The sequence below is a fragment of the Staurois parvus genome, unplaced genomic scaffold (assembly GCF_062004578.1).
Source record: "Staurois parvus isolate SC_StPar_1 unplaced genomic scaffold, SC_StPar_1.0 ptg000137l, whole genome shotgun sequence".
Taxonomy (NCBI): domain Eukaryota; kingdom Metazoa; phylum Chordata; class Amphibia; order Anura; family Ranidae; genus Staurois; species Staurois parvus.
In genome coordinates this window covers 12,741,887-12,754,574 of record NW_028317933.1, presented here as the reverse complement: position 1 = coordinate 12,754,574, position 12,688 = coordinate 12,741,887, and the positions used below count along the sequence as shown (strand labels likewise).

Here is a 12,688-nt window from a genome sequence, read left to right as displayed (position 1 = left end):
CAAGGTACTGGAATTATTCTGATGGGTTAATAAGTTACTACCCTCTGAATACGGTTCATTGGACTTTGGAAAAAGTCAGCAATTCCTGATGCATAGGCTTTATTTCATTGTGATTTTTCCTATCTCACTGAGTAAGCCCAATGTGATGACTCCTTTTATCCAAAACCTTTTATGGAATTAAGAATAGTTCTCTCTACATGGCAAGACTCCAATGTCTGAGTGTCCCTGATGAGCGTCAGCACTGCGAGGTGTCCTGAGAAGATCTGAACACAGGAGGAAGGGCAGAGGAGGGATCGGGCAGTCTGTGCTGGGGAGATAAGAAACCTCAGAAAGGGTACAAATGTCACTAGAAGGGCACAAGTACCACAGACTCCGAACACAGCAATAAATGGGAAGTTTGAAAGAAAATTTCCATATATATATATATATATATACACGCTAGAATACTAGTTCTACTGTCATGTTTTTACTGCTGTCTCTGCTAGGTAGAGTCATCCTCTGTCCTGGTGACCATTGTAACCAAGACAGAATGAAGGGCAAACCAGCAGTTACAGTTGTCACCAGAGAAAAAATAAAGAGGAAATCTTCCAATGGAGACACTTGTCTTTGTGAAAATTGTCCAAGAGCGGACTATGATCATTTTAAAGATTTTCCTGTAGTATTATTATTATACAGGATTTATATAGCACCGACAGTTTGCTCAACGCTTTACATTATGGTGGGTGACAGTACACAAGACAGTACAGTAACAATACGATTCAATATAAGAGGGTTAGGAGGGCCCTGCTCCTTGGAGCTTACAAACTAGGAGGGAGGGGATAGTGGTACAGGAGGAAATAGCTGTGGGGGATGGAGTGGTAGGAGGAGTTCAGTATTAGCTGAGGGTGGGGTAGGCTTCCCTGAAGAGATAGGTTTTCAGAGTGAGCCTAAAGGTGAGCAGAGTAGGTGATGGTCTGATGGATTAGGGTTGGGAGTTCCAGAGGATGGGGGAAGCCCTGGAGAAGTCCTGGAGACGAGCATGGGAGGAGGAGACAAGAGTGCTAGAGAGTAAGAGGTCTTGTGAGGAGCGGAGAGTACGGTTTGGGTGATATTTAGAGACAAGATCGGTGATGTAGTTTGGGGCAGTATTATGAACGGCTTTATACATCAGTGTTAGCGTTTTGAATTTTATCCGTTGGGCAATTGGAAGCCAGTGGAGGGATTGGCAGAGAGGGGTGGCGGATATGGAGCGGTCAGTAAGGTTGATGAGTCTGGCCGCAGCATTCAAGATAGACTGGAGTGGGGATAGCCTGCGATGAGGTAGGCCGATGAGGAGGGAGTTACAATAGTCAAGGCGTGATATAATAAGGGAGTGAAGGAGTTGCTTAGTGGTTTCCGGGGTCAGGAACGGTCGTATCTTGGAGATGTTGCGGAGGTGAAGTCTACATGATTTTGTCAGCGATTGGACCTGTAGTATCTCTGAGACACAAATATAACAGAGATCTCTCCAACACAAACAGCATAAAATACCCCAATGTAGGTTTTTAACCCTTCCCTATTTTATTTTTGCAGTGTGCTAACTCACTTGCATATTGTGCATTAACGAGCCTTATGCAAGGGCAGCCAATGGAAAAGAAGGCTGCCAGTGTATCAAAAAAATTCCCCAAATCATTGAACTTATTTCAATGCAATATGGTGCAATATGGTGCATTATTGGGCAGCACAGTGGCTAACTGTGGTTAGCACTTCTGCCTGGCAGTACAAGAGTCGTTGGTTCAAATCCCAGCCACGACACCACCTGCCTGGAATATGCATGTTCTCCCTGTGCCTGTGTGGGTTTCCTCCAGGTACTCTGGTTTCCTCCCACACTCCAAAGACATTCTGGTAGGTTAATTGGCTCCTGTCTAAATTGGCCCTAGTGTGTATGTGAGCTAGGGACCTTAGATTGTACACTCCTTGAAGGTTAGGGACTGATGTGAACGTACATCATATCTGGGTAAATTGACAGCACTATATAAGTACCTGAAATAAATGCATTGTGGCAGACAGTAAAGTAATGCCCGTAGCGTAAATGACAGGAAAGAAGTAGCGCAGGGCAGGCATGACTAGGCCCAGAGTGGGTAAGGAAGGCTAGAAAGGGTTAAGTCAGTGCAGGGGGTTTGAAAATGTATAGGTGGGAGCTGGTTGGTAGAAGGAGAACGTGGGTGGTCTCCTTGGCACCTTTGGGTGGGGTGGACTGGGTGGGGGGGCGGTCATTCGGAGCTGGACGTTGGTGAGTGAGCTTCTGTGAGCCTCCCTCCCACCCTACCTACGCCAGCATTATTAGGGCCTTTTCCCTGAGAGACAGTGGGGCTGTCATGGATGGTCTGGTGGCCCAGCTGCGTGAGGCGGCAGCCTCACGAGGAATAGACTGGCTGCAGAGCCGGGTCTCTGCCTTTTTGCAGGACCCGGGCTTGTCACTTGACCCGGGCTTATCACGAGGCCCGGGCTTATCACCAGAGGAAGAGGGGCGGGAGCGCCCACGTGCTCTGAGGTCTCGGCCTCCGGAGCGCTTCAGTCCGGACTCCCCATCCCCCAGAGCTCAGCGCCGCATCAGGAGCCCCGCACGGGACCCTCCGGCCCCGCAGGCAAGGCACTCTCTGGCCTCTGCTCGTGGGGGAGCCGGGAGGAATCCTCAGCTTCGGCGGAGCTCGGTGGGCGGGGTTTCACACGGAGGAAGCCCCTCCCCCCCGCCCGCACGGCAACAGAGACGGGACGGTAACGGCTCCTCCACTGGCAAAGTGCATGTCAGGGAGGGAGCCCAACGTGGGAGAAGGAGCGCTGCGGCTGCCGGGCTGTCCCCTGCTGCAGTCGGCGGGCCACCTGTACAGCATGGAGCGGCGGCTCTGAAGAGGAGCAAGCAGAAGGGCAGCTCTGGGCAGAGTGCTGAGGAAAGTGTGACGGGACGGAGACCAGGGACGTCGAGGGGCGTGGCTGGTGCCAGGAGGCGGAGTCAGCTGCGGCACGGCCCGGAGGGACCCGTGGCTCCTGGGACGGGGAGGCCATGCAGCCGTCAAGAAGAGGTCGAAAGATCGGAGGGCGAGCTGTCTGAACCCGATGCGGGGGTGACAGCTGGCCGCTCTGCGGCGATGGAGTCGGGATGCGCGGCTGATGGGACATCTCCTGGGCAGCCTGGTGAGTTCCCTATTTTATTCTCTTCGGCGCTTCGGGACCTGTTGGGGGGAGGCGGGGGCGCGGCCTCGGCGGAGAGGGATGTGGGCATTCCCGCGTCAGGTTTAGGGGGGGGTCTCGGCGATTTGATGTCCGGCCTGAGGGATTTGTTGCTGCGTTTTGAGCACGGTGAGGGTAGGGCCCTTGGGCCTGCTTCGGCGTGGCTTCTGCCGCCGGGTGTCGGGGTCCTAGAGCAGGAGGGAGGGGACAGGCGGAGCTCGGGGGTTTCTCCCCCTCCTGGTTCTGCGCCAGGGGTGGTTACAGCGGAAACAGGTGCTCTGGTTTCCGGGGTTGTGGATGGGGGTGCTGGGGTCTCCGGGACAGTAGGCGTGGTGGACTCGGCCAAGGGTGAGGTATACGTATGTTTTGAGGGCCCTTTGGGTGCGCACTTACCGTCGGAGGTTCGAGAGCGGATTTGGAGAGGGGAGTATGTGGACATTTTCACGCTCTTGCCTTTGGAGCGTTTTCCGTTAGATGGGTCGCGGGTTGACGAGGGTAGGCGAGAGGACGCTGAGAAGCGGCGTTTTCGTTTTATCCCGCGGACATTTGCAAATTGGATGCAGGCATTTGCGATCATGGCCAGTGTCATTGGGGAGAAGACTCCTGAACATTGCTCAGCTCTCTTTTGTTACCTGGATGCCATTAGCGAGGCTAACAGGGTTTACGGTGGGACCGCATGGCTTCGATACGACGAGCAGTTTCGGCAGAGGCGGGCTGTTCGCCCTTCATTGCGTTGGGACCATAAGGACATTGGCCTTTGGATGCGCCTCATGACTCCTGTGCGGGCTCCCGGTCCGTTTTTTCAGGGTGGGGTCGGTGGTTCATTCTCCCCAGGACAATCGGCCTCAAAGCGTAGGGGTGTGTGTTGGCAGTTCCAAGAGGGCGCGTGTCGTTTCGGGGGGTCCTGCCGTTTTAAACATGAGTGTTCAGGTTGCGGCGGCTCCCATCCTTTGTCGCGCTGTTTCAAGCGGGGTAGAGGCCTGCCCGGAGAGCATGCGAATAAGAGGGACAACTCCGGTGAAAGTGGAAAGGATGCAGCCTTTCCTAAATAGATATCCGGATCGAGCAGCCGCCGGGCTGCTGTTGGCCGGTTTTTCGGAGGGTTTTCGTATTCCGTGTAGTTTGACTTCGATCCCCCCTTTAGCTCGTAACTTACGGTCGGCGGTGCAGCATGCTGAGGTGGTTTCGGCGCAGTTGAGTAAGGAAGTGGGGTTGGGACGTATGGGCGGGCCGTTTTCTTGTGCTCCGTTTTCAGATCTGGTGGTTTCACCCTTGGGGGTGGTGCCCAAGAAGGAGCCGAATTCGTTCCGGTTGATTCACCACCTGTCTTTCCCCAAAGGGGGGTCGGTTAATGACGCCATCGATCCGCAGTTCTGTTCGGTGTCTTACACATCGTTTGATGCGGCAGTTTTCTGGGTTCGTCGTTATGGGCGCGGTTCGCTTATGGCGAAGTCAGTTATTGAGTCCGCATTTCGCTTGTTGCCGGTTCATCCGGATAGTTTTCGTTTTCTGGGGTGCCATTGGCAGGGTTCGTTTTACGTTGATAAGTGCCTTCCCATGGGGTGTTCGATTTCTTGCGCATTGTTTGAGCGGTTCAGTTCGTTCTTGGAGTGGGTGGTGCGGGATGTCTCCGAGAGAAATTCGGTCATCCATTATTTGGATGATTTTCTTTGCGTGGGTCCGCCCGCTTCCAGGGTTTGCGCGGTTTTGTTGGCTACGTTGCAACACGTTGCTGACCGTTTCGGGATTCCATTGGCTTTGGACAAGACTGAGGGCCCGGCTTCAGTGATGACTTTTCTGGGCATCGTTTTGGACTCGGATGCCATGGAGTGCCGGCTGCCAGGGGACAAATTGTTGGCCCTACAAGGGGAAATTCGTGGGGTGCTGGGCAAGCGGAAAATTCAGCTACGGGCCTTGCAGTCGTTGCTGGGTAAGCTGAACTTCGCTTGTCGTATCCTGCCGATGGGGCAAGTATTTTGCCGCCGGCTGGCGGCGGCGACGGCGGGCATTACTTCCCCTTTGCATTTTATTCGTTTAACTAGGGAACATCGGGAGGACTTGCGGATTTGGCATACCTTTTTGGAGGACTTTAATGGACGGGCGCTGTGGATGTCGGGACCAGTCAGTAATTTTGAATTCGAATTGTTCACGGATGCGGCGGCTTCCGGGGGATATGGGGCCTTTTTTAGGGGGCGGTGGAGTGCGGCTCCGTGGCCTTCTTCTTGGGCTGCGGCGGGTTTCCTTAGTAACCTGGTGCTGTTGGATTTTTTTCCGGTGGTATTGGCGGTTGAGGTTTGGGGTGAAAATTTTAGGAATCAGAAGGTTCGTTTTCATTGCGACAACTTGGGGGTGGTTCAGGTCATCAACCGGGTCTCGGCTTCCTCGCAACCAGTGGATGGCTTGCTTCGCCATTTAGTGCTGCGTTGCCTGCAGCTGAACGTTTTTCTCCATGCTGTGCATCTCCCTGGGGTTGATAACATCTTGGCTGACGCTTTGTCTCGTTTTCAGTGGGACAAATTCCAAGAGTTGGCGCCGGCGGCGGAGCAACACGGGGTTCCTTGTCCCGACTGGCTGTGGGAGATTGCCTTGGGGTCGTTGCAGGTTGGATCCGGAGGTCGGTGAGTGAGGCGACATGGTCGGCATACTCGAAGGTCTGGCGAGAGTGGCGGGATTTGTTACAACAGGTCGAGATAGATCCGTGGGGCCCGGAGGTAGGGGTGGCTGTTTTGTATTATTTGGCAAGGAACTTGGAACGGGGGGTGTCGGCTGCTGCGGTGGATAGGCGGTTGGCTGGCTTGGCCTTCCTCTTTAAGCTTCAAGGGTGTCGGGACTTCACGAAAGAATTTTGGGTACGACAGGCTCTTCGAGGTTACCGTAGGGCTTGTCGCAGTAAGGATTCTCGTCGTCCGGTGTCCTTCGAGTTGTTAGGATCGTTGTTTGAGCATCTGCGCTATGTTTGCTTTTCAGACTTTGAGGTGTACTTATTTCGGGCGGCCTTTGCGGTGGCTTTCTTTGGGGCATTGCATATTGGGGAGCTTGTCAGTCCATCCAAATCCGTTCTTGGGGGGTTGTTGGGGGATGATGTCAGGGTCTCTAGTGATTGGGTGGAGGTGTTTGTCCGTCGGTCCAAGACGGACCAATTGGGTCGTGGTGCGCGGGTGAGGTTTCTTGCCCTTCCTACATCATTAGTGTGCCCGGTGCGGGCGGTTCGTGACTTTTTGTCCCGTCGTCCGGTGGGGAGTGGCTCTTTTTTCATGCATGAGGATGGGTCCCCGTTAACTCGTTTTCAATTTGTGTCGGTTTTTCGACGCTGTTTGAAGGTTGTGGGTTTGGATGCATCTTTGTATGCCTCTCACTCGTTTCGGATTGGGGCGGCTACTGAGGCCGCCCGGTGGGGTTTGTCAGATGCGGCGGTAAAACGTATTGGTAGATGGGATTCTCAGAGGTTTCGCTTGTACATTCGTCCGCATCTGTTGGGTTGATTAAGGTTGGATCCCGGGTTGTTGTCCCTGGGTTGGGGGGAGTTTGTCCTGTCTCTGTGCCGTTTTTTGTTCTGGTGGTAGTTCTTGCTCTTTTATTTTCAGATGGAGCGGTGCGCCTGGTGTGGATCCTGGGGCACTCCTACGTTTTTTGGGGGGCCAGGCGGGCGGATGTGAGGCCTAATGGGCGACAGTTGAGATTGACTAGACAGGAGGCTTGCGTGCGATGGATAGGTGTGCCGGGGATGTTGTGGGGTCGTGTGGTGCCTGAAGTTCGGCGTTTTGCTAGTCTGGATAGGCCACCGGATGTTCTGGTATTGCATGCGGGGGGTAATGATCTGGGAGTTCGGTCCATGCGGGAGTTGATGAGGGACGTAAAGATGGACTTTCTGCTCTTGCGGAGGGATTATCCGGACATGGTGTTGGTATGGTCGGATATGGTAGCCCGCGCCTCTTGGCGTTTGGCGCGGTCGGTGGAGCGGCTCAATAAAGCGCGGATAAAGGTCAACAAGGAGGTGGGGCGCTTTTTCATTCGGAATGGGGGGTTGGTGGTCCGGCATTTGGAGTTGGAGGTGGATACCTGGCGGTATCTGCAGAATGATGGGGTACATCTTAACGCAGTTGGGACGGATTTGTGGTCTCTGGGTTTACAGGATGGTGTGCAGAGAGCAGTCCCTTTGTGGTGGGGCACGCATGGGTAAGGGCTTACCCAGCGTGTTGTGGCAGTTTGTTGGTCTTTGGAGGCGGGTATTATCTTGAAGGTACAGAGAATGGTGTGGGACCCATCGGTGGTATGGTGTGCCCGGGGAACATTCCAGTTAACCAAGGTTTAACTGGAATGTGGTGGTGCTGCACTGCGGACGGTAAGGTTGTCTCCGAGCTGGGTGGTTGAGGCTGAAGGCCTGGTGGTATATGGGGTCCGCAGGTGCATTTCAGATAATTTGTGGATGGGGCCTTCGAAGACCAACAACAAAATTGGTATATTTTCTGTATAAGGAATTGGTTTGGTGTTTAAAATTGTGTGATTAATAATAAAAGGCCACGTTGGCCATTTACTCCAAATCGGTGTCATGTTTTTATTTAAGTAAGAGTTATAGGTAAAGGGATCTGGATGAACCGATCTCTGGTGCACTAGTCATGCATATGCATTGTGGTGTAATTTAAAGCAGAATTATAGGCAAGTTTTTTCTTTTTAATTTGGATAGAGTAAGGGAGGGTTATTTTTTCACCATCCCATTGGGGAGATTTCCCTTCACTTCCTGTCCCATAGCCAAACAGGAGGTGAAAGGAAATCCCTGCAAATTAAGGGAATCCCTTGGGGATCCCCAGGTCACCAGAACTAGTGTCCCCATTGGTAGATTTCCCCTTTATTACTGTTCTGGGGACAACCCACAATTTGGGATTTTCTTTACTTTTACTTTCAATGATAAAGGTAAACATGACAAACATGACAAATGCAGAGGGTGAGTCTCCCTAATGGGGGCACAGACGGCAGTAAAAACTGACAAGCATTCATACTACCTGCACGGAGTTTGCATGTTCTCCCCGGCGTGGGTTTCCTCCGGCTACTCCGGTTTCCTTCAACACTTCAAAGGACATGCTGGTAGGTGATTTGGCTCCTGTCTAAATTGTCCCTAGTATATATATGTATGAATGTGATTTAGCCCTGGGTTCACACTTGTGTGGTGCGGCTTATCGTATGTCATGTCATTCGCACAGGAACCGCACCGCATTCCTGTGCAAATCACATGCAAATTCTGTGCAGTGCGAATTGAGCCGTACATTTTGTATGGCTCAAATCGCACCGCATCCGTATCAAAAAGGTACAGGACCCTTTTTTTGGTTCACACTAGAATCGGATCGCATACGTATTCACACCCATGCAATCCGATTCTGCACATCGCACCTCGTTTTGCGGACCGATTTTGGGGTGTTGTTAACTTAACATAAACACACGCAGCGGTTCGCATGAATGGGGTGCGATTCTGATGCGGTGCGGAATTCGCACAGAAACCGCTGCAAGTTCCGCACAGCATCAGTGTAAACCCAGGCTGAGAGACCTTAGATTGTACGCTTCTTGAGGGTTAGGGACTGATGTGAATGTACAATAGATATGTAAAGTGCTGCATAAATTGATGGCGCTATATAAGTACCTGAAATAAATAAAATCCCTTTGCACTCTTTCCAAAACTAAAAAAAAGAAAAAGTTTTGCCTTTAGCTATACTTTAACCTCTTGGCGCCGGCCGCACGCAAATGTGCAGCCTCCCGGCGTCTGGGCCTTGATGCCGAGCGGCCGTACATTTGCGTGCAATTAAGAAAAACATATGTGCTGAGAGCGCGCGCCCCCAACCCACATGTCGGGTACTCACAGAAAGGTCCCGATCTCCTCTTGCGATCGGGACCTTTCCCGATCATGTGACCGCCGTGACAGCGAATCACAGCAGTCACTTGACCCTAAAACCCCATCCCGCCTCCTGGCTTCTGAAACCCTTAGAGGGCCGGGAGGCGCCGGCACCAAGAGGTTAAAAAGAATGGAAAAGCAGCAATACAATTGTCTAAATGGACTCTAAAGAAAAATTTTGGCTATACATACACTTTAACATACTAGAGTCCACTCACAGCTCCCCATTGGAGTGCGTTGCAGTAACATGCACTCTACCACAATGCATTATACAGGTATTAGTGAGTTGCAGTGCCATCCATTTTTAAAATTAACATCCCTGGCGGTATGATTATTTCAGATTTTTGGTGCTGAAAGCGGTACCATTATTTTGCATGGAAATATGTCGTTTTTTTTATTGTAGGCCTGTCATTTTTAGGAATAACTCACTGAAATCTATCCAAACAAGAGTCTAGTAAACATTCCGGATATGATAAAACTTGAAACACAAAGTCATAAATTATAATTTAATAAATAATCATAAAAAATAATAATATAATAATAATACATTTAATTCAATAATATAATCAAACCAAAAACACTGAAATTTGAAATATAGCGCCAAGTTCACACATCGCTGAGCAAAGTCACAAAATCGTTTTCAGTGTCTGATGCCAAATTTCCCCCACAAATCATTATCACTCAATTCTGCAAGTAGTTCTGATTTACTATCGCTGTTCTCTAGCCGGTCTAAAACTGATTTTGACATAAAGGGACGCTTTTTGGACTCCATGGACATTTCTCAGTTTCCAGGCAGAAAGAACAGTCAAAATGCAGGCAGGGGACAGGACAAAGCAGTAGGGACAAAATGTATGTGAAACAGCAATGTTTTGCTATGTAATAATCGTTTTAAAAAAAATGAAATTTCAAATTTGCCGCCGCTTCCGTCGCCCGTACGTCCCGACGTCACAGGGACAGGACCACGGAAGCCGGATGCCGGCATCGGCCGGAGGAGATGGCCGGGGACGCTGCAGGGGACACATCGCGGGAGCGAAGGACAAGATAAGCTCTTTAGGGACTCCCTAAGCAACGCCGCATGGTAAGCCCGAGTGTAGCTCGGGGTTACCGCTTGTGGTACTGAAATTTTACCCCGAGCTACACTTGGGAATACCGCCAGGGAGGTTAATGCACCTCCAAAGTACATACATTGCAGCACATCGCAGTGCACAGCAACAAACCACCATGCATTGTAATGCGCTGTGGCAAAGAAAAGGAAATGGTCCTTGACCAATTTTTGTTGCATGAATGGATTCCTTTAATGTAATTCACACTGTCTTGCGTTCAGAAACACAGGGGGGATTTACTAAAACTAATGCAGTCAGAATCTGGTGCAGCTGTGCATGGGAACCAATCAGCTTCTAATTTCTGCTTGTTCAGTTAAAGCGGAGTTCCACCCATTTTTAATACTTTACCTTATTATGTAGTCCCTGGGAAATAAAGCACAAGTTATATATATATATATATATATATATATATATATATATTTTTATTATACATACCTTTTAATCCACTGAATGCCTGCAGTTCTGGTCCTGACCACCTAGGCGATGACGTTGTAAGGCGATTTGCAAGGTCTCCTGGGATGTCGTTTCCTGTATCTCAGGAGTCCTTTGGTTTCCTGTAATCGCGGGACTTGGAAACCGGAAATGACGCGAATGGGAGGTGTTTCAACCATTGTTATGGCAACCTGTACTGCACACGTCACGCCGAGTAGTGTCTGTACTGCACATGCGCAAGAACGAGTGGTGCATACTGGGATAGCCAGCAGCACGATTCCAGGAAATAAATACCTGCGGGCTTCAGATGCCCACAGCCATCATGGCGCTGCCTGCTTCCGAGATCCTGGTAAATGTTTACGATTTTCTAAGTAATTACAATGCTTTTAATATTGAATTATTCCAATTGTTAATTGTAAGGTCATCGTGGATCTGCTTTTAACAAAAATTTTTTAGGGGGATTGGAACTCCGCTTTAACCTCCCTGGCGGTATTCCCGAGTGTAGGTCAGGGTTAACGTTCAGTACCAGAAGCGGTAACTCCGAGCTACACTCGGGAATACACTGCAGCGTTGCTCAGGGACTCTTGCACTTACCTTGTCCTGCGCTCCCGCGATGTGTCCCCTGCAGCGTCCCCGGCCATCTCCTCCGGCCGATGCTGGCATCCGTCTTCCGGGTTACGTTCCCTGCAAGCATCGAGACGTACGGGACGTATGGGGGATGAAACCAGCGGGAAATTCAAACATTTTAAAAAGGAAATTCACTAAATACACTAAAATCACATAGTAAAACATTACTGTATCAAACCATTTCACATACATTTTGTCCCGAGTGCTTTGTCCTGTCCCCTGTCTGCATTTTTACTGTTCTTTGTGCCTGGAAACTGAGAAATGTCCATGGCGTCCAAAAAGCGTCCATTTAGGTCAAAAGCTGTTTTAGACCGGCTAGAGAACAGCGATAGTAAATCAGAACCACTTGCAGAATTGAGTGATAATGATTCGTGGGGGAAATTCGTCATCAGACACTGAAAACGATTTTGCGACTTTGCTCAGTGATGTGCGAACTTGGCGCTCTATTTCAAATTTCAGTGTTTTTGGTTTGATTACATTATTGAATTACATTTATTATTATTATATTATTATTTTTTATGATCATTTATTATATTAGAATTTATGATTTCGTGTTTCAAGTTTTATCATATCCGGAATGTTTACTAGACTCTTGTTTGGATAGATTTCAGTGAGTTATTCCTAAAAATGAGTGTTTTTGGTTTGATTACATTATTGAATTAAATTTATTATTATATTATTTTTATGATTATTTACAATATTATAATCTATGATTTTGTGTTTCAAATTTTATCCTACCCGGGATGTTTACTAGGCTCTTGTTCGGACAGATTTCAGTGAATTCCTAAGAATTACAGGCCTAAAATAAAAAAAGAACATATTTCCATGCAAAAAAATGTACCGCTTTGAGCACAGAAATACTGACACAATCAAACCGCTAGGAAGGTTAAGCTTTGACAATAAGACCTAGAATCTGATTGGTTTCTATGCAGAGCTGCACCAGATTTTGCACTCTCCAGTTTTACCCCTGGTTGACACTAGTGTGGGCCATGTGGCCTGTGTTTGCCTGGGCACGGCTGCCTATTAATTTGAATGGGTTTCTGTGCCCACGCAAGAAAAAAGGTGCATGCACCTTCTCCAAAGCGCATCCGCACAGAAACCGCATAGTCTTTTTGACCACATGGTTTCCATGCAGTTCCCACACCCGCGACCGTGCTGTGGGATTAGATGCATGGAGGTGACTGACCCCCCCACGTCTCGCAAGAGAAACACGATGTGGCTGCGTGTGGTTGTGAGTTCGGGAATCGCATCAATTCCTACAACCAGCCCACAACATGAGGGCTAGTGTGAACCTAGTCTCAGTAAACCCCCCCCCCCCACAAACCTGCACAGGTGTCAAATTGGGACCAGTGGCTGTGTCCGTGCAGCTGCTGCATCCCAAAACAAATGAATGGGACTGACTGCACACAGCCGAATGGAACATCTGTGCATCCCATGCGAGAAAACAAGGATATTG

At 49.7% G+C, this 12,688-nt stretch overlaps 2 protein-coding genes across 2 annotated transcripts in view; one reads left to right on the top strand and one right to left on the bottom strand.

The window, feature by feature from the left end:
• The window catches only part of TGM2 (transglutaminase 2), a 120,601-nt gene that overhangs the window by 61,594 nt on the left and 46,319 nt on the right, over nucleotides 1-12,688 (bottom strand). The window lies entirely within an intron of this gene.
• LOC149465828 (uncharacterized) lies at nucleotides 4,978-7,545 on the top strand. Its single transcript, XM_089673452.1, has 2 exons — nucleotides 4,978-5,119; nucleotides 6,774-7,545. Exons 1-2 carry the CDS (start codon nucleotides 4,978-4,980, stop codon nucleotides 7,367-7,369), a joined length of 738 nt encoding a protein of 245 aa, XP_089529578.1. The 3' UTR covers nucleotides 7,370-7,545.

What these genes read in the sequence shown, in the direction of transcription:
- LOC149465828 (XM_089673452.1), top strand. Translation starts at nt 4,978, where the DNA reads ATGACTTTTCTGGGCATCGTTTTGGACTCGGATGCCATGGAGTGCCGG. An exon ending in GGCCTTGCAGTCGTTGCTGG is followed by an intron (nt 5,120 to 6,773) that starts GTAAGCTGAACT and finishes TTTTATTTTCAG; the next exon opens with ATGGAGCGGTGCGCCTGGTG.